This window comes from Selaginella moellendorffii, unplaced genomic scaffold (genome assembly GCF_000143415.4).
Source record: "Selaginella moellendorffii unplaced genomic scaffold, v1.0 SELMOscaffold_19, whole genome shotgun sequence".
Taxonomy (NCBI): domain Eukaryota; kingdom Viridiplantae; phylum Streptophyta; class Lycopodiopsida; order Selaginellales; family Selaginellaceae; genus Selaginella; species Selaginella moellendorffii.
Genome location: NW_003314280.1, coordinates 863,355 through 882,811, shown reverse-complemented (window position 1 = coordinate 882,811; position 19,457 = coordinate 863,355). Strand labels below are relative to the sequence as shown.

At 50.0% G+C, this 19,457-nt stretch overlaps 8 protein-coding genes and 1 long non-coding RNA gene across 11 annotated transcripts; 5 read left to right on the top strand and 4 right to left on the bottom strand.

Moving 5' to 3' along the window:
* The first annotated feature begins 659 nt into the window (after positions 1-659).
* On the top strand, positions 660-1,912 carry LOC9650628 (40S ribosomal protein S4-3). The gene is made up of 5 exons (XM_002972438.2): positions 660-724; positions 774-851; positions 920-1,100; positions 1,161-1,258; positions 1,323-1,912. The coding sequence occupies exons 1-5, from the start codon at positions 722-724 to the stop codon at positions 1,737-1,739; spliced, it is 777 nt and encodes a 258-aa protein (XP_002972484.1). The 5' UTR covers positions 660-721; the 3' UTR covers positions 1,740-1,912.
* Positions 1,913-2,007: 95 nt separating this feature from the next.
* Positions 2,008-3,056, bottom strand: LOC9651302 (putative bidirectional sugar transporter SWEET7d). The gene is made up of 5 exons (XM_024677450.1): positions 3,023-3,056; positions 2,924-2,960; positions 2,614-2,881; positions 2,337-2,495; positions 2,008-2,248 (listed from the first exon to the last, which is right to left on the bottom strand). Exons 1-5 carry the CDS (start codon positions 3,054-3,056, stop codon positions 2,120-2,122), a joined length of 627 nt encoding a protein of 208 aa, XP_024533218.1. The 3' UTR covers positions 2,008-2,119.
* A 1,722-nt stretch (positions 3,057-4,778) lies between these two features.
* Positions 4,779-5,353, top strand: LOC112347024. Its single transcript, XR_002992639.1, has 2 exons — positions 4,779-5,172; positions 5,252-5,353. It is a non-coding gene; the product is annotated as an uncharacterized LOC112347024 (long non-coding RNA).
* Positions 5,354-6,244: 891 nt separating this feature from the next.
* Positions 6,245-9,729, bottom strand: LOC9651300 (DEAD-box ATP-dependent RNA helicase 13). Of its 3 annotated transcripts, XM_024677118.1 has the most exons (15): positions 9,616-9,729; positions 9,189-9,566; positions 8,972-9,132; positions 8,741-8,911; positions 8,518-8,694; positions 8,091-8,458; positions 7,851-8,031; positions 7,677-7,799; positions 7,509-7,625; positions 7,351-7,458; positions 7,161-7,298; positions 7,044-7,109; positions 6,835-6,984; positions 6,750-6,784; positions 6,245-6,675 (listed from the first exon to the last, which is right to left on the bottom strand). In XM_024677118.1, exons 1-13 carry the CDS (start codon positions 9,707-9,709, stop codon positions 6,853-6,855), a joined length of 2,214 nt encoding a protein of 737 aa, XP_024532886.1. In that variant the 5' UTR covers positions 9,710-9,729; the 3' UTR covers positions 6,245-6,675; positions 6,750-6,784; positions 6,835-6,852. The 3 variants fall into 3 exon arrangements, with proteins under 3 accessions (XP_024532886.1, XP_024532885.1, XP_024532887.1); XM_024677117.1 differs by having other exon boundaries at positions 6,750-6,984; XM_024677119.1 differs by having other exon boundaries at positions 6,750-6,984; positions 8,972-9,123.
* On the top strand, positions 6,339-6,861 carry LOC9650627. Its single transcript, XM_002972436.2, has 2 exons — positions 6,339-6,689; positions 6,772-6,861. Exons 1-2 carry the CDS (start codon positions 6,365-6,367, stop codon positions 6,786-6,788), a joined length of 342 nt encoding a protein of 113 aa, XP_002972482.2. The 5' UTR covers positions 6,339-6,364; the 3' UTR covers positions 6,789-6,861.
* Positions 9,723-10,723, top strand: LOC112347023 (3-isopropylmalate dehydratase small subunit 3-like). Its single transcript, XM_024677121.1, has 3 exons — positions 9,723-10,524; positions 10,587-10,614; positions 10,668-10,723. Exon 1 carries the CDS (start codon positions 9,744-9,746, stop codon positions 10,515-10,517), a length of 774 nt encoding a protein of 257 aa, XP_024532889.1. The 5' UTR covers positions 9,723-9,743; the 3' UTR covers positions 10,518-10,524; positions 10,587-10,614; positions 10,668-10,723.
* A 1,009-nt stretch (positions 10,724-11,732) lies between these two features.
* LOC9650626 (nitrate reductase [NADH]) lies at positions 11,733-15,305 on the top strand. Its single transcript, XM_024677434.1, has 4 exons — positions 11,733-13,179; positions 13,315-13,455; positions 13,511-13,743; positions 13,814-15,305. Exons 1-4 carry the CDS (start codon positions 12,099-12,101, stop codon positions 15,197-15,199), a joined length of 2,841 nt encoding a protein of 946 aa, XP_024533202.1. The 5' UTR covers positions 11,733-12,098; the 3' UTR covers positions 15,200-15,305.
* Positions 15,306-15,561: 256 nt separating this feature from the next.
* LOC9651299 (ferredoxin-2) lies at positions 15,562-16,285 on the bottom strand. Its single transcript, XM_002972242.3, has 2 exons — positions 16,246-16,285; positions 15,562-16,179 (listed from the first exon to the last, which is right to left on the bottom strand). The coding sequence occupies exon 2, from the start codon at positions 16,166-16,168 to the stop codon at positions 15,665-15,667; it is 504 nt and encodes a 167-aa protein (XP_002972288.2). The 5' UTR covers positions 16,169-16,179; positions 16,246-16,285; the 3' UTR covers positions 15,562-15,664.
* A 645-nt stretch (positions 16,286-16,930) lies between these two features.
* On the bottom strand, positions 16,931-19,176 carry LOC9650624 (cyclin-A1-4). Its single transcript, XM_002972241.2, has 11 exons — positions 18,759-19,176; positions 18,504-18,696; positions 18,324-18,427; positions 18,131-18,223; positions 17,914-18,047; positions 17,777-17,852; positions 17,646-17,722; positions 17,564-17,597; positions 17,357-17,506; positions 17,166-17,300; positions 16,931-17,090 (listed from the first exon to the last, which is right to left on the bottom strand). Exons 1-11 carry the CDS (start codon positions 18,906-18,908, stop codon positions 17,022-17,024), a joined length of 1,215 nt encoding a protein of 404 aa, XP_002972287.1. The 5' UTR covers positions 18,909-19,176; the 3' UTR covers positions 16,931-17,021.
* Positions 19,177-19,457: the final 281 nt, after the last annotated feature.

Here is a 19,457-nt window from a genome sequence, read left to right as displayed (position 1 = left end):
AAATTCTGTTTTTCTCTTTTTCGCGTGTGCGTGTATGTGTATCTAGACGAGAAGAAAGAAAGAGATATATATATATATGTGTGTTTGTGTGCACGTGGTATCTCTCTTATATGTATGGATATAAGTTCATAGTATATATATATATATATATATATATATATATATATATCACATGAAAATCCATAAAGATAAGATTTATTGCAAAAACCATCCTAAATATATATAGAATTTTATTTTTCTTAAACTTTTTTGAATTATAAATTCACTAATTTATTCATGTAATATATAAAAAATGTATTTTGTTTTACTATATTATAGTTTTCAATATCTACTGATATTTAATAGTGACTTTTTTAACATTAAATTTTGATTTATGTACATATTATAATGTGAATTACTTTATGAGTTAGTTTTATCATCTTATTGATTGTCATAAAATTCTCATTGTGTATTTTCATTAATAATTTATAAGAAAATAATAAATTGCAAATAGTATTTATCTGAATTATTTAGGATATTTAACAATATATTTAGTGTTCTTAATGCTCAAAAGCTTTGAGTTAGTTATGAGAAAAACTAATAAGATATTTTCTTTCTTAAGAATACTCTATTCAATATTAACATTAAAAAATATTTTAAAATTTTCATATGCCCTAACCCTAATTCCTGTTTTTGAGGGTTTCCACGGCGGCTAGGGTTCTAGGCGGAGGAGCGTGCAGCAATGGTGAGAGCGCGCGGCTATCGCGGGATCTTACGATTCTTGTGTTGTGCAGGTGCGCGGGCCGAAGAAGCATCTGAAGGTGCTCAATGCCCCCAAGCATTGGATGCTGAGCAAGCTCGGCGGTGCCTTCGTAAGTCTCTCTTCCCCTTTGTTTTTCCCAGGTAGATCCGTGCGCTCACGGCGGCCTTGCTTTTCCAGGCTCCAAAGCCATCGTCGGGCCCTCACAAGGAGAGAGAATGCTTGCCTCTGGTGATTGTACTTCGAAACAGGCTCAACTATGCCTTGACTTACCGAGAGGTGGTCGCAATCGTGATGCAAAAGCTCATCTCGATTGATGGCAAGGTCCGGACGGACAAATGCTATCCCGCTGGATTCATGGGTAAGTTCTCGATTTTTTTTCCTCTCTTACCCGACTGACTTGCTTGTTTCGCTTTTCTAGATGTGTTGACGGTCGGCAAGGTGGATGAGAACTACCGTCTCCTCTATGACAGCAAGGGCCGATTCACCTTGCACTCGATCAACGCCGAGGAGGCCAAGGTACTCATTCACTCACATCTCCAAGTACTTTCTTTCCGTAGTAACTTTGTTTTGGTGTCAACAGTTCAAGCTCTGCAAGGTCCGCGCCGTGAGGTTCGGTGCCAAGGGGATCCCGTTCCTGACGACTTACGACGGGAGAACCATCCGCTACCCGGACCCTCTGATCAAGGCCAACGACACCATCAAGATCGACCTGGAGACTGGCAAGATCAAGGAGTTCATCAAGTTCGACGTTGGCAACGTGGTGATGGTCACTGGTGGTCGCAACAGGGGGAGAGTCGGTACCATTCAGCACCGAGAGAAGCACAAGGGGAGCTTCGACATCATTCACATCAAGGACTCGGTCGGTCAGGACTTCGCCACCCGAATGGGCAACGTTTTCACCATTGGCCAGGGGACCAAGCCGTGGGTCTCTCTTCCCAAAGGCAAAGGTATCAAGCTTTCCATCGTGGAGGAGGCCAGGAAGAGGGTCAAGGGCTAAAGAAGTTTTTCCTAACGACATAAGAGAACACAGGAGAGGTTCGTCGCTGATGAGAGTTTGTTTCTTTTCTACTTTTTTTTTGGTTCTTTTTATCCGAGGGGTCTTTGATTGATCTCTGTAATGCCTACGAAGCCTTTTTGTTGTTCAACTTCTCTTCTTGCTTTTTCTTCGTTCATTTGAGATATGAGTTTGATGACTTGGAGTGCTTGAGCTTGCTGTGATGAGGCGGTGAGAAGTCTGGCAGATTGTGAAAGAACTCGGTGTCTTCTTCCCTTTGGAAGTGAGAGTAAATTGCGAGCTGGAGTAGTCCCAGGATAGCTCCAATCGTGTTTGGGACCTATGGACAAAGCAGTGAAAGAAGCTCTTCGACTTTTGAAGGCTTAGCTTACTATGAGGAACTTGTCGTGCTTGAGAACTCCATAGCTAGTCCATAGCAGCGCATTGATCAGGCTACAGAGAGACAGAGAAAAGGGCATGTATTCGACGCTTCGAGTCGCGATAACCAGCTTCTGCAAGTCGGAGAGGGTAAAGGAAAGTTTTGTTTCTGTGTTCTAAAGTTCTCTTCTGTTTTTCTAGGAAGACGAGTAGCTCTGGTACCATGACTGAAAGTGGCGAGGCGTACATGAGAGTCCCGACCACCACACACACCGCACCGACGAATTTGGCTCTTTGCTCCTGCTGGAATGCTGTGAGAGTGACTGCGATGGCGGCAGCGAAGAATCCCGCCACACCAACGAGCAGCATGCTGAGATATCCCTGGAACACGAAGCCAGGTGAGATGAAAAACATTTCTCCTTTTCCTTCTTTTGCTTTTGGTCGACAAGAAGCAGGACAAAGTAGAAGAGCATAGAAACAGGATTTTCGCAGCGCTCACCCTGTGGGTTGCGGGGGCAAAGGTGAAGAAGACGATGAGGTAGATGCACTCGAGGATGATCCCGGCGGCGTTGATGGTGACGATGAGCGTGTTGTTGGAGGTGACGGCGGGGAGGCCGTAGAAGAACCAGAGCAGGCAATTGAGGAGCGTGCAAGCGTATGGGACTGGCGAGAAGGATCCGGTGTCTCGAGAATTGATGATCCTCCAGAATGTGGGCCTGGAAACAAGAAACAAAGAAAAATGGGTATCTTTTCTCCTTATTTTCAGTTACAACACGAAAGGTGGTCTTTAAAGATCTGTCGTCTCTCACGTTGGTGACAAAAACATGACCATGGCTGTGACATTGCCTGTAGACACACACACACACACACAAAATCAAGTTACAGCAAGAACCTTGGTTTTTCTCTACCAACGATTCCCAGGAGCACGTAGACATCTGCCATTGCTTCCCGCTCACAATTAAAGTTGCAAGCCCTAAAATTTCAAGAAGCTGTTAAGAACTTAGAGATCGAAGGAGATACCAAGAGATAGGCATCTGTACTATTTGTTCCAATGTTCAGGCGTGAGCATGAACTGCAAGAAAACAGAGAAAGCTACTGCCGCAACCCCCTCTCTGAGCACTGGAATGGTGCCAACGAATCTTAGGAGCACTTCTATACGAAGTCAAAGCAAGATACACTTTTACCATTTTGCTGGGAGTAACTACAAACAAAGAAAAAAGAAGGTTCATAATATCAATGCCTTCTTTCTTTCTGCTTGATCCTGCATGAATTAGAATGACAAAGAACAAAATAACATACTCTGCACACACCTGCACAATTGACGTCATGAAAATGTATGACCAGAGGGTATTGGCCTTTGTACCATGACACGAGAAGTTGCGACGAACTCGTGTTGCACCAAGCTGTGGAGTGCCTTCTCTGAAACGATGCCGGCGTCAATGAGGTACTTACTTCTCGCTCAATACACCCCACAGAGCGCGTCGTACTCCTTCGGAGGTCCAGGATGCTTCGAGCTCCTTCAACAGCTCTGGATCCGCTCACTTGGTGCGAAGACTCATGGTCTCCACATCAAAAAGAACAGAGGACAAAAAAGCTTCCTTTTCCAGCCTCCACGAAGCTTTCTCGCAAGTGCCTGCCACTCGTCTGAGACTCCACCGACATAAGAAAAGATACTGCCATAGGTCCTCTGGAAGTAGAGAACGCTGTGTGCTTTGCGGTGCAAGAACACTCATGAGCTTCTTTTTCCAGCAGGTCACGTATCATCCTTGTGAAGTATCTCTGGAAGGGTACATGCTCGTTGAGCCTGACCTGATGTCCTCGGAGCTGCAAAGGATCACGTTGGCTGTGTTTGTCTCCTTGAAAAAGTAATCCTGGAGATTCCTGAGATGATGCTGCTCCTTGGGGCACAGGCTCCAGTCGTGGAACCGGTTCGCCTCGTCGATTAACAGCGTTGGAAAGGCTGCAGCTTTGCCATGGAACAGCCTTTTCGTCGTCGCATTCGACGGAGCCATCTGAGACGTTTCCTTTTTGTTATTGTTCCTCTGTGAAGGCATTACCATGCAAAGGTGAAAATTTCTATCCAGGTTCTTATTCACTCAAAGATGACTCAAACCGTATTTATCGGACCACTATTTCTCTTATTTCAATACTGAAAACTTGCTATAAATTGGGTACATACACTCTAACTTGCACAGCGCCCGAAATCACCGGGGCGGATCATCGCACCATGTAAGTGGTAGTCACTGGACCACCAGACTCAGCGCGAGCATCTACATACGGGCAGGATTTAGTCGAGTTCAGGGTTTGCTTAAGAAAACTAATAAATTAAGTGTTTAGAAAAGTTTATAAATTATAAAAGTGTTCATAAATTATAAATATCAAACTATATTTTCTAACACCTAAAAGTGTTAAAGAAATTATATTATAAGATATTGTTAATATTTAATGCTACAATTATGTATAGTGCGGCAAATTATTTACAAATTGCACGCCATATGAAAATAATCAACTGCGCATGGCATATAAAAGTTACTTTTTAGGAATAAGCGTGTTGTGCAGCAGTGCCAGAGTTGTGCTCAGACCACCCATCCGCAAAAAAAAATCCATTTTAATGGAAACCGATCACAAATAAATGCTGCTCTTCTCTAGAGTTCTTTGCTAGATCGCTCCCCAGTGTCGAGTGTCTCTCCTTCGTCCTCCCTTGCGGGAGTAGCACAAATAAAGACGATCAAGCCGCGGGCGACTCTTGTCCTGTGCTCTGGAGTTTTCTTGCTCTTGATCTCCCTGTTCCTGATCCAGGTTGCTGCCGACGATGACGCGACTCTCGACTGCGATAGCCAAGTGAATGGTCTCGCCGGGAATTGCATGACTGCCGTGCTCATTGGAACCAAACCGTCATCCAAGTGCTGCAAGTTCGTGAGGAGCGCCCAGCTCGACTGCCTCTGTCCCAAGATCACCAAAGATGTCACCAAAATGATCACCGAGCGTCTGCTCAGCACCGCTCTTAAAATCGCAAAGCAGTGCAACTGGGAGCTGCCTCACAACTATCAGTGCGGAAGTTAGTAGTCTCTCACTTTCGTTTTGCCTTGCTGCTGTTGGTGATAAAAGAACTGACCTTTTGTTCAATGTCGGTGCAGGCTACACTTTTCCCTGAGAAAAGAGAAGTTGATGATTCAGGCATGCTTGTAGCAAATCCTTGAAAAAGCTTACAGTAAGAATTCTACGTTTAATTATCCGCATTGTTGTGCTTTGAGTCTAGAGGTTCTGCTATCAACGAACAGCATTGCATAATCCTTTAGTTGCCGTGCGGCCAGTGGTAACAAAGGAAAGGGCCATAACCCAGCAACAAAGGATGTTTAGGCATCTGCTTTAGTTCATAGAGAAACGAAACAGCTTCTTGCTTGCCTCTTGTAAGCTTCTCAATTGCATAGATTGTTTCCAGTGAACTTCATCTCAACGTTGTTATTGTTCTTATATTTGCGGTCAATTTCATTGTTGAGGTCCTTCGCATTTCGCTCATAAAAACCAGGTGTTTTTCGCCTTTTTCTGCTCTCGAAATCAAAGCCAGTCCATTGTACTGTAAAAGGACACCATTTGCCTAGGAATTCTCCCCTAATATCCTACCTTTCAGTTAACCAAAAGACTTGCTGATCTGATGAGACTTGACCTCAGCGAAAGCTAGCTGCGCTGTTGAATGTTGCTGCCCGCACGTAGATTGGGTAGCCTTGGTGTTCGCGCTTCATCCGCTCCGCAAACTCCCTCAGCACTGTCGACTTAGTGACTAGCACCATGTTCCCTCCATTGCATATCAGCGAGCTCATCCTTCTGTTGTAAAGACCCGCTTGCCGGCTCGCATCCAGCTCTAGTGTTAAGATCTGTCCCAGTTTATAAATTTAAAACAGTCAATAAAATTCTAAAGACTTCCTTTGACTACTTTCAGCTATGTTCTTCTCGAGTCAAAGACCCTAGACATCCTTGGAGTTCTTTTGCATCACGTCGACCACTATCTCGCTTATGTCAATACCGAAATAATCATCTGGCACTTCTCGATGGCTGTCTAAGAAAATGTATAAAGGTTGCTTTCTAGGAGTACGCGTGCTGCAGCACCAGACTTGTGCTCAGTCCACCCATCCGAAAAAAACTCCTTTTTAAAGGAAACCGCTCACAAATAAATGCTGCTCTTCTCTCGAGTTCGTCGCTAGATCGCTCCCAGAGTCTCTCCTTCGTCCTCCGTCGCGGGAGCAGCACAAATGGAGACGATCAAGCCGCGGGCAACTCTTGTCCTGGGAGTTTTCCTGCTCTTCTTCTCCCTGTTCTTGATCCAGGTTGCTACCGACGACGACACGACTCTAGACTGCGATAGCCAGGTGAATGGTCTCGTCGGGAATTGCATGACTGCCGTGCTCATTGGAACCAAACCGTCTTCCAAGTGCTGCAAGTTCGTGAGGGCCGCCCAGCCCGACTGCGTCTGTCCCAAGATCACCGGAGATGTCACCAAGGTGCTCAAGCTCAGCACCGCTCTCAAAATCGCAAAGCGATGCAACCGGGAGCTGCCTCACAACTATCAGTGTGGAAGTTAGTACTCTCTCACTTTCTTTTTGCCTTGCTGCTGCTGTTGGGGATAAAAGAACTGACCTTTCGTTCAATCTCGGTGCAGGCTACACTCTCCCCTGAGATAAGGATTCAAGCATGTTTGTAGCAAATCCTTGAAAAAGCTTACAGTAAGAACTCTCTGGTTTTATCCGCATTGTTGTGCTTTGAGTGCTTGTAGAGGTTCCACTTCCTTCTGACCGATAACGACGAACCGGCCTCCGGGAGCATTGTCCACATAATCCTTTAGTTGCTGTGCGGCCAGAGGAGTCAATCCAGTCTACAAGTAACAAAGGAAGCGGAGTTAGACAAGACTCAGCATTTGAGCTTTATACGTACCCCAGCAACAAAGCGACGAGAGAAGCCTCTCAGCTCCAAAGGATGTTTGAGCGTCTGCTTCAGTTCCTGCGTGTTGGTACCGCTTTAGATAGAGAAACGCAACAATTTCTTGCTTGCCTCTTGTAAGCTTCTCAATTGCATGGACTTCTTTCCACTGAGCTTCGCCTCAACGTTGTCATTGTCCTCATCCTTGCGCTCAATTTCGATGTCGAGTTCCTTCGCATTTCGCTCAAACCAGGTGCTCTTCGCCTTTTTCTGCTCTCGAAAATTAAAGCCAGTCCATTGTAGAACAAGGAATGCCATTTACCTTCGAATTCTCCCGTAATAGTCTATCAATTCTGAGAGCAAGCCCTATTCGTTTCTCAACGGAGGGTATATACCCGGAATTGATTGGAAAGCTTGTCAAGCCACTGGACTGTAGCAAACACTATATCACGCAAGAAATCCACTTGTTTTCCAGAGTACCTTTGATAGCGCACGGCAGAGTGTCAAGTACTTCGACTTCTCCGACGGAGAGATTAGAGCAATGCTGCATCCATCTTTGTCAGCACGCGCTGTTCTTCCACTTCTATGAACATACATCTGTTGGACACGGGAATATGTCGCACCGGTTTAAACATATCTTATGCATACCTCTGCTGAGTGTGGTAACTGATAATGTATAACAGTCCGAACTCCCGGAATATCTAAACCCCGTGCAGCAACGTCCGTTGCGACAAGCACACCATCGGTGCTGGCTCGGAACCTATCCATTGTCTGGAAAGTGCAGAATTTAAATGCGTACTCAAAACGTATGACATGCCATACCTTTAGTCTCTGCCGTTGCTGTAGCTGTGCATGCAAAGGCCACGCCGGAACCTCTAAAAGACGTAGAATAGCTGCTAGTCTTCTTAATGCCGCAATGGAGGTACAAAACACAATTGTTCGCCCACATCCATGTACCTTGAGGACGTAGTATAGGTAGGCATCCTTTTCCTCGTCGGTGCATCTGCAGAAAACAATACAAAGCGTCAGGTGAGACGTGTCAGGCAAAAATGCAGCTCTTACTCGATAACCGACTCCGTAAGCTTTTCAGCAACGACGTTCTTCGATGTCAAATCCACAACTTCAGCAGTGTCGCTGAGCCCGGCTCTCTCCGACAGTAAGGATAGAGAATGCTGCTCTGATTTCTTTCTTGCTCCATAGCTTTTCTTGAGTTTTTTCTTGAAGTCGGGAGGCAGGGTCAAGGTAGCTGAAAACACCAAAGTCTGCCTCCGTTTCTTAGCGGACAAAAAAACGTTGTCTGCAGGATCTAAATCCTCTCGCGGTTCACCGTGCTTCGGTAGTAAATCAATTATGGATTCTAGCTCTTGAAAATGGCCTTTTTCAATCATGCGGTCAGCCTCGTCCAGTATAAAAAATGAGATCTCTTGGAGCTGCCAAGAAAGAACAATAAAAAACACGAAATAATAAGAAAACCAGTCCTAGAAAATACCTGGACAAGGTGGCTTTCGCCACTGCTCATGAGTTCCCATAGGCGACCAGGAGTTCCAACGACAATAGCAGGCCTTCGCTTAAGAAGGCGTTCCTGTTTTTGCGTAGATATGCCACCAACAATAGGAGCGACCTTGATATCTGTAAACTTAGCTACTGCTCGAATATGGTCGCAAATCTGTCATTCCACATGTTAGAAAGCAAGAGATGCTTAGTTACATTACCTGCAGAGCTAATTCTCGCGTAGGTGTGACGATGAGAGCACGAAGTGGACTGTCACTAGCAACATTGTTCTGTCGCAAGAGCTTATCGCGTTCATCAAGAAGCCTTTGCAAAATTGGTATGCCAAAAGCTAAGGTTTTTCCTGATCCAGTCTCTGCGGCCCCGATAACGTCCTAGAGCAAGTAAATAAAAACATGAACATGAAATATAAAAATACGGAAAGGTAACCACACCTTTCCCTTGTGCGCAGCTGCTGGAATGCATGCCTTCTGGATGGGAGTTGGAGTGGTAAAGCCAAGAGTAGAAAGAGCTGTTAGCAGTGAAGGATGAAGTCGCAACTCGTTCCATTCGGGAAGAACAACATCGACTCTCTCCAAACCTTCACTCCCATTATCTGTAAGAACGAAGATCGTTTTGAGAAAAGAAAAACACCTGCATCTAAAATCTTACCTCCACCATCTAGCTTTGATCTCTTGTTGGCACCGGACGTAGTATTTTCGCGCAAACGCTTGTTCTTCCTTTTCTTCCCTCGAGGAGAGTTTAAAGCCTCTTTATCTTGGGCAGCATCATCAGGCTCGGCATTTCCCTTCTTCTTCTTCTTCTTCTCCTTTCTCGTCGCAGCATGTCCCTCGGCTAGATCGGTGTCACTAGCGAGAATTTTCTCTTTTCTCTTCTTATTCTTCTTCGCATTTTTCTCCTCGGCTAGATCAGTTTCCAACGCGCGTTTCCTCTTCCCTTTCTTTGCATTCTTCCCACTCAAATCCTCCCCGGCCGGAGGCTCGAGTCCAAACACCAGATCCTCATCAATCTCCTCCAGCGACACAAAACCTGCAAAGGAGAACATCCACGATCGCGTCGCTCGCAAATTGATCCATACCTCCCTGGCCGCTGCCCAGGAGCAGCGATGTCGGCTCCTGCGGCGTCACATCCTTCCACGCCTCCCCCGTCCCGCCCTTCTTCTTCCTCCCCATTCTAGGGCTCTTCTAGGGCTTCACTAGGGTTTAAATGGCGACTTCCAGCGCTCGCTTCATCGTGCATGGCGCCGCCGCGGCATCCAAGCCAGCTCCATATCCACCAGGTTCGCATCCTCGCGCCTCGATCTCCCTGCCAAGCGCCGCCAATGCCAGCAGCATCTGGGGCAGCAAGAGCATCAAGCTCCAGCGCATAGCTACATTCTCTCCGGCGATCAAGGCCTCCGCGGCGCCCGTGATCGCCATGGCCGGGGACACACCGTCGCGTGGGATCTCGGGCAAATGCTTCGTGGTGCGTGACAATATCGACACCGATCAGATCATTCCGGCCGAGTATCTCACGCTCGTCCCCTCCAAGCCGGACGAGTATGAGAAGCTGGGGAGCTACGCCATGGCCGGGCTTCCGCCACACTATGGACAGTTCATGGAGCCCGGCAAGAGCAAGACCAAGTACTCGATCATCATCGCCGGCTCCAACTTTGGCTGTGGCTCCTCCCGCGAGCACGCCCCTGTTGCTCTGGGAGCGTCCGGGATCCAGGTGGTGGTGGCCGAGTCCTACGCCAGGATCTTCTTCCGGAACTCGGTGGCCACAGGCGAGATGTATCCCGTCGAGTGTGAAGCTCGCATCTGTGACGAGTTCCACAACGGGGACGACGTGACCGTGGACATGGAGCGCGACGTGGTGGTGAATCACTCCACTGGAAAGGAGTACGCGCTCAAGCCGCTGGGCGATGCCGCGCCGGTGATCGAAGCTGGCGGGATCTTTGCGTACGCGAGGCAGACTGGGATGATTCCTTCGGCAGCTTGAAACGAAGGTATACGTGACTGTCTTCTATCCCTGTGTTCTCTTCGGCTCTCACTTTATCATTTGCTCCAGGAGCTTAAAGTAGAGGAGTGTTGACAAGGTACATGTTTATTTTTTGCTTTTCCTCCTCTTAATGCTCGTTTGGATGGTCAGATCCTCTGTATTGCATGGAGAGTGAAGGAAAAATAAAAGAGGTTTGCTCAAGTCAAGATGTTTTTTCTATGGTTCTGATTCTGTCGTTGTGACTAATACTGCCGGCTGTGCTGAAGTATGAGATCCACAGATTTTTTGGGTGTGCCCCGTGGAACAAGCCAAGAGTCAAGTAGCAGTGATTCCAACGGTGGTCCCGTCAAAACAGTTCTGGGCTGTGCCGTGGGTGATGCAAACGCTACTGCTCCTTGGGGAGTCGAAGAGCTATTGGCAAGGTGTCTTAGTCTCTAATGCCGGACACTAATCGTGGAGGGGATACTGCCAAGTGTTTTGAAATAGCCAGGACAGCCTGGTGGTGCTGCTGTTGCGAGCATGAAGGAACAAATTAGTCGATCGAGGTGGGGGCGAAACAAAAAAAAAAGAGAAACTTCACGAGCTCGAGATTAAAATAACTTCCAGGTGAGTCACTGCTCTCCAAGTCTTTTGGGAAGAATTTGGGTTTATATATTCCTAATGCATTAACAATGGAGTGGGTCGATTCAGACGCATCGCATCCCTTGAAGCTGACACCCGAGCAACCGCTCCGGAGACGAATGATCTCGATCAACCAAATGGTACTTCAAAAGTTGTGCTACTGATCAAACCAGGTGACTAATGACTCGATCAACTTCGAATCCTTTGCTACTGATCAAACCGATGATTAACGCTCGACCACTGATCAAACCAGCGTCCGACAGAAGAACCACCCAGGAAGATTCAACAGTGACAAACGTGCGGTTCATACGTCAGAGCACTTGGCTCGAGAAAGTGAGAGAATTCTTCGCGTTGTTGTCTTGTTTTATTTTCTCTTATTCTTTGTTAAAAGTGTTATTTTTTTCAGTGTCTCAAATCAATTAGGAAAGAGAAGGGGCTGTGCGCTCTAAGAAAGCGGAGAAAGAAAGGTTGGCCCTTCCCATGGTCATGGGCCAAGTTCTAACAGCGTACCACCCTTGTATAAAAAGAGGAAAACACCCCTCCCTGTCTAGGCTTACTTTTGTGTGTGTGTGTGTGTGTGTGTGTGTGTGTGTGGTTTGTGTTTGAGTCCTTTGCAGTTTTATTTCCTTCCTTGTTGGTTGACCCCTCCAAGGGGCCAAGCAAGAACACACATTTCGTGACTTTTACTTCTCTCTCCCTCTACTTGGACAGAGAGAGTATCGATTCGATTGGCTTGCGTCTCGGAATTGGAATGCTCGATCCGTCCTTCCGTTGAGAATCTGGATTGGCGCTGCTGTGCGCGGTGGAGGGATTCGATTGCGATTCGAGAGTTTGGTGTGGTTCTGTTTTTCGCATTGATAGCTCTTGAGAGGAAGAATCGGGAGATTGAGGAGGAGATTGATTTGAGGCGATGGAGGCGTGATCAAGCAATTGGAGGGGGGAGAGGATCCATTTAAAGGAATGGGGACGGCTATGGTGGATCTGCCCAAGAAAAGCAGCTCGCTGTTGCTCGTCAACGGGGGAATGGTGCTCGCCAATGGAATCGAGGCCAAGGCGGCGGCGGTGGCGCATCACAACAATCACCACCACCACCACCACCATCACGTAAAGTTCGCGGACGAGCAATCCATCAAGCCGGTCGGCGGCGGCGGCGGTGGAGAGGCGGCAGTCAAGCCGCCGCTGGAGCTGCCCAAGCCCAAGAATTCGTGCGAGGAAGACGAAGAAGAATCGGAGGAGGAGGAGGAGGAATGGATCCTGGAAGAGCAAGTGGAGGAAGTGGAGGAGTTTGGCAGCGACGAGCGCGACGTGGGCACCTCGGACGAGTGGGTGTCGCGGCACCCGGACATGGTCCGCCTCACGGGCCGCCACCCCTTCAACGCGGAGCCGCCGCTGCCCCGCCTCATGCAGCACGGCTTCATCACCCCGGCGGCGCTGCACTACGTGCGCAACCACGGGCCCGTGCCGCGCGGCACCTGGGCCGAGTGGCGCCTCCACGTGGGCGGCATGGTGCGCCGCCCCGCGGTGCTCACCATGGACGACCTCCTGCGCCTCCCCGCGCGGGAGCTGCCCGTCACGCTCGTCTGTGCGGGCAACCGGCGCAAGGAGCAAAACATGGTGCGGCAGAGCGTGGGCTTCAACTGGGGGGCGGCGGGCGTCAGCACGTCCGTGTGGAAGGGCGCCCTTCTCCGCGACGTGCTCAAAGCCTGCGGCGGCCTTCGCCGCGGGGCCCGCTTCGTGTGCTTCGAGGGCGGGGATTCGCTCCCCAAATGCGGGGGCGACGGGTACGGCACGGGGATACGGGTGGAGAAGGCCATGGACGTGACGCAGGACGTGCTAGTCGCCTACATGCAAAACGGACGCCCTCTCCCGCCCGACCACGGCTTCCCCGTACGGATGATCATCCCAGGCGTGATCGGCGGCCGGATGGTCAAGTGGCTGCGTAAGATCGAGGTCACCGCCGCCGAGTCCACCAACTATTACCACTACCAGGACAACAAGGTGCTGCCCTCACACGTCGATTCCGACATTGCCAGCGCCGAAGGTCAGTAGTATAATTCTTTCCTTGTTCCCCATCTCTTTTGTTTCTCTCGCGTCATAGAATCTCCACTCCAAGAATCTGGGAAGAGCTCGCTCTCATCTCCATTTTTGTTTTTTTTTTGTTTTGCTCCATTTCTAGGGTGGTGGAAGAGGCCCGAGTATGTGATCAACGAGCTCAACATCAACTCGGTTATCACCACTCCCGCGCACGGCGACAGCCTGCCCATCAACCCGGTGTCGATACAGTCGCCGTACAAGATGAGCGGCTACGCATATTCCGGTACGGGAGATATTTTGCACGAGAATATGCTGACTTTTGAAAATGGCGATGGCAGGGGGCGGGAGGAAGGTGATCAGGGTTGAGGTGACGCTCGACGGCGGCGAGACGTGGGCGCTGGCGGATCTGACGCACCCGGAGCGGCCCACCAAGTATGGCAAGCACTGGTGTTGGAGCTTCTGGGAGCTGGGCGTGGAGGCGATGGAGCTCCTCCAGGCGCGGGAGATCGCGGTGCGCGCGTGGGACGAGAGCATGAACACGCAGCCCAAGGAGCTCATCTGGAACCTCATGGTAAGTGGCAGTGGATCTTTGGGATTGATCGGTAGTTCTGATGGTTCGATCTCTCGGGCTATGGTGGCAGGGGATGATGAACAACTGCTGGTTCCGGGTGAAGGTCCATCCCTGCAAGGGGAAGCTGGGGGGCGTGGCGCTGGCGTTCGAGCACCCGACGCGGCCGGGCAACCAGCCCGGCGGCTGGATGGTGAAGCAAAAGGAAGAGGAGACCAAGAGCAGCGACCTGATTGCGTCGAGCAAGCCCGGCAAGGCCATGATCAAGAGCGCCTCCTCGCCCTTCCTCAACCAGGGCCTCTCCTCCATCACCATGTCCGAGGTGCGCAAGCACAGCAAGCCCGACTCGCCCTGGATCGTCGTCAACAGCTCCGTCTACGACTGCACGTCCTTCCTCAAGGATCACCCCGGCGGCGCAGACAGCATCCTCATCAACGCCGGCACCGACTGCACGGAGGAGTTCGAGGCCATCCACTCGGCCCGCGCCAAGGCGCTGCTCGAGGACTATAAGATTGGGGAGCTCGTGAGCACGGCCGGGAGCTTCTCGTCGGCGGACACGAGCCCGGAGACGTCGCTCCACGGCGGCAACCGGGCGCTCTCGGCGCTCAGCCTCAACACGCTCGCTCCAATCCTGGAAGCCCTCCCGGCATCGAGGCCAGTGGCGCTCAACCCGCGGCAGAACATCCCCTGCAAGCTCGTCGCGCGCGTGAACATCAGCGCGGATCTCCGCCGCCTCCGCTTCGCTCTCCCATCCCGCGATCAAGTCCTCGGCCTCCCTACTGGCAAGCACGTCCTCGTCTCCGCCACCGTCAACTCCAAGCTCTGCATCCGCGCCTACACGCCGATCTCCTCGGACGACGACGAGGACTCCATCGGCCACGTCGAGCTCCTCATCCGGGTCTACTACAAGAACGTCCACCCAAACTTCCCGGGCGGAGGGATCATGTCCCAGCACCTCGACTCGCTCGCCATCGGCGACTCGATCAATCTCAAGGGACCGATCGGACACATCCAGTACCTCGGGCGGGGGAAGTTCACCGTCAACGGCGACGCAAAGTTTGCGAGCGACATCGCCATGCTCGCGGGAGGGACTGGGATCACGCCGGTCTACCAGGTGATCAAGGCGATTCTTCGAGACAAGGAGGACACCACCCGGATCTCGCTCGTCTACGCCAACCGGACGGACGAGGATATAATGCTGCGAGCGGAGTTGGATTCGTGGGCTGAGAGCCACGCCGCCAAGTTCCGGGTGTGGTACGTCCTGAGTCATCCTCGCGAGCCGAGCAATTGGAAGTACAGTGTGGGATACATCAGCGAGGAGGTTGTCCGGGATCACCTAGCCAGAGGGTCGGACGAGGCGGTGGCGTTCATGTGTGGCCCGCCGGCGATGATCGATCTGGCTTGCCTCCCAAACCTGGCCAAGCACGGCTACTCCAAGTCCAGTTGCTACCAGTTCTAGAGAACTGCGTACACATCCAATTTTCATTTTTATTTTTCTTTTCGCAGTCACCTTGTACATTCGAATATACAACCATTGTTATAAAATGAAAATCACTGGTTTTCAAGAGTGAAATGAAGAAAATATTTTCATTGAAATGCCAAAAAACTACTCGTGGCGTCCCGCAAAAATTCTTACAAAAGTTTCATCCGTCATGGCCAATGAGAAGATATTCCGTTGAAAAGATTTTCTGTCTACTTTCTGATTTTTATTGACTTTGCATTGACTAGGTTCTGTACATTGACTTTTCATTGACTAGGTTTTGTGCATTGATTCTTGCTGCAAAAAGTAGTTAGGAAAATTCAGTTTAAATTTAAAAAATATTTCTATAAAATACTAGAATCATTAAATTAGCTCAGTCTAAACCCAAGTTTTATACTATACTATAAACATGTTTATAAATTATAAGCACAAAATTTATCTCGCTCACTCATCCCCAGTGGCAAGCTCCAGGGCATAATCGTCGCGCTCCACAGGCCCCCGCGCAAAGTATCGCCCAAACTGGAGCCAATACACCTCGTCCTCGTCCTGGGTTTCCACCTCCACGTCCGACAGAGGATAGCCCACGCACAGCAGCCCATACCCCTGCGCCTTGAGCTCCGCCGAGATCCCCAGCGCCTCGGGCTGATTGATCTTCCCCGACTTGATCCTCACCGCGCACGCCGTGCAGCACCCATGCCGGCACGAAAACGGCAGCTCGATCTCCTCCCCCTCGGCGGTGTGGAGGATGTACTGATCCTCCGGCACCTGGAACCGATGCACAAGCCCTCGCTGCCGATCGTGGACGGTCACCGTGTGCACGGCCACCTCCTCACTCGCCGCCGCGCGCACGGCAATTCGGCCCAGCCGCCACCGCCGCCGCCGCGACTGAATCGAGACGAGAGGGCAAATCGCCGCCGCCGCCGCTGCTGCTGCCGGTATCGCTGCCATCCCCTGCCCTTCTGCAAAGAGAAATCGCGGTTGGAATGCGGCAGCTCCATTTGCCGAGGAGCTGAGACCATTCGTACCTTCTATCTTCTCGTTCCCAAGAGCCCTAGAACAGGGGTAGCGGATAGATTCCGGGCCAGAATCAGCCACCCGATTCGTAACATCCCCCAGATCCCAGCCGCTGATTCCCGAGAACGTTACGATCCAGAAACCTACCCTCCTCGCTCGCGCGCTTTTTTATTTAAATCCACCCCCTCCCCTCTGGAGGGAAGAACAGTGAAGGAAATGGGTGCTCGAGCTTGCTGGATCGTCTTCTTCTTCGCGATCTTCGTGGCCATTGCCGCCCGATCGATCGACGCTGCCAGCTGCAGCACCCAAATGGCGAGCTTGGCCAACGATTGCAGCGCTCTCCTGGGCAGCAACGATCCGGAGGCGCCCACCAAGGATTGCTGCGACGCGATTCTGGCCGCCGACACGCGCTGCGTTTGCCGCTACGTCACGCCCATGGTCGTCCGCCTCGTCAACATGAAGAGGGTCGTCCACATCGCTGCTACGTGCGGCCGAAACATCCCACACGGATTTAAATGTGGAAGTAAGCCCTTCGCTCCTCTTCCAGATCTTGTCTCGCGTCTCACGAACACTGATTTATCTGGCAGATTACACTGTCCCGTGACGAATCTCACGACCCAAACTCGCCGCTGGATCGATCGAAACTCTGCTGCTGCTGACTGTGTAAGCGTCGTCAATGGAATAAAAATCACCAAAGGAAGAAAATAAAGAATTTGTCTCCATAAAGTTAGTAAAAGTACCAGTGTACAAGTGTGCTCTTAGTTTACGAGCACCGCCCCCAACTCTTCTACACCTCGTCCTCGAATTTCTCCGCAGCGATAGGCGATGGAGCTGCCAAAGTTGCGACGCATTTGAACTGCAGAAACGATTGAGAAGAAGTCCGTGAGATGGAAAAACTTCTGGTAGATATGGAGCGGTGAAAAAACTTTACTTTGTGCTGCTTGTACTTTTCTCTCACAGCCGGTAGGCCACAGCCTTTGGTGTTACACTGCAGCTCATGAATGTCGCGCACACACTGTGCTAACTCTGACGCACAATATCCGGTGTAGTGTCGTAACGTTCCATTCTGGAACAGACAAGAATTTATTTTGTTGATATGTGATCCGCTAAAAAATGGCTTACCCAAGGATCTTCAGTGGGGTCGACTGTAAGCTTTGCAAGGAAAACGGCCGACGCAGCGATCATCGATGGCTTGTACTTGAGGAATGTGTACTCAACGAGGCTGAGTTCGGCTAGAAAATTGCCAAGGAATTCCAGCTGAAGAGACGGGGTCTGAGAAAAGATAAGCAAATAAGAAACACTCCACTAGTTTGCAACTCAAAAACTTACGTGGTAAGAAGCCTGCGCTGCCCGCATGAACCGTCTAATTCAGAGTTGTTAATACAACCAGTGCAAAACGTAAAGTCCTCACCTTAGGAATGTCTTGATCGTGGGAGTAGTAAGCTCAAACCGCAAATTGTTCAGTACTTGTCTCTCCATGATAAGAACCTGTCCAAAGAAACAGATTAGATCTAATCAATGAGAGAAAGCAACTCAACATACCTCCTCCTTCGAGTACGTATTGTCGGTTATGTAGCAAAATTCCTCAACCTGGGGAGCACAAATCTCCTCGTATTTTCTGAAAGGAAAAAAAACTCGCCTTTTACACTGCATGCCCGGGCTTATAACAATGAACGTACGCGGCAATAAGCATGCAAGAAACTCCAAGCAGCTGTAACCGTTGACGATTGACAACGTTTGCAGAAAGGTAACGATCTATATATGAAACAGTTAGATATAGTGTGTCGGGTACAAGCTTGTACTCCTCGGCAACCTGCGAAGAGGAAAATCACCGCAGGAAATTCCAGTCAAGAACAGATCACAAGAACAAACAAAGAAGAAAGCCGAATGCATTACCTCCACCAGCCAATCCACTAGAATTCCTCGCATGCTAGCGTTGATATCTCGTTGCACGACTTCCATAAAATTAGTTGTTGGCCTTCGTTTCAGCTGGCGGAGCAACACAATCAAATTATGATTGTTAGACAATCAACCAACAACCAAAAATCCAACAAGAAAAAAAAGAACGAGAAGAACATAAACTACAAACCTCTCTGATTCGGAGATGGTGGTAGATCTCTGTGGCATAAACTCCACACATCTGGGGGTCCTTGTTTTCCAGATCAATGTCTTTGAAGCTCTTGAGCAATGTTTCTACAAACAAAGGAAAAAAAAAAGAAACTTTTGTTGCCACAAGGATAAAAAGAAAGAAGCGTTCTTTCATTCCTACCTGAAGATCGCGAGCTCGAAATGTACAAACTTTGCACCGTTTTACGCTCCAAGGAAGCGACAGCGGCCGGATTCGCCTTGGCAGCCGGAGACTCAAACGTTTCATCGATCTGTAAAAGCTGCTGAGCTTCGCGATGCATCAAAGATGGGGCGTTCTCGTCCCCTGCGCATAAAGCCTTGGCCTTTCCCACAATCTGCCACAGCCCAAGAAGTATTCGACCCAAGAAAGCGAAGAACTCGGCACTGCTACGCTTACCTGCGCGGCGGCGGCAGCCATGGCGGGGCGAACCACTGGCACATTGCACGAGTTGGAAAGACTGGCCAGCGCCGGGCGCTTCTTGGCCTGAGTGGAAGGCGCCGCCGCCAGGCGCGCGTCGTCGTCCATGGCAGATCGCTTGGACGCCATCTCTTGCAGCTTCTTTTCCCTTCCAGATCTGCTACTCGCTCACCCGGGCGGCCCTGGTGGCGCAGCGGCACAGGCATTGCCAGGCATCTCCCCCGGGGGTCATCGCAGGCGCGGCCAGCAACAGCATCAATCCGATCGCCGAGCAAATCCGGGCATCAGTAGCCGCGGAGAGAGTGTGGATCGATCGATCGATCGAGCTAGACGCCCCAGCGCAGCGAGCTAAAGATTAGGGGAAGGGAAGCCGCAACGGCATTGGCCGTCGATGAGCCGCATCCAAGGGCCAGCTTTATGCCATGTCTTTGCCGACGTGGCACATGTTAAATCATCCCGCCCGTTTTTGAATGTTTTTGGGAGGGTTAAAAGCTTTAAGCATGCTTATAATCTAAGAACGCGAGAGAAAAAAAAAAAGAGAAGAAGCTGGCGATAGGGACTGGAACTGAAAAGTCCGTTGCGGAAGCAAACAATTCAAATGGGGGATTTTTAAGTTTTGGGGGCCGGCCTCCCTCCATAGCCAGCATATTCCCTTGCTTGTAAAGGGACCTTTCTTTG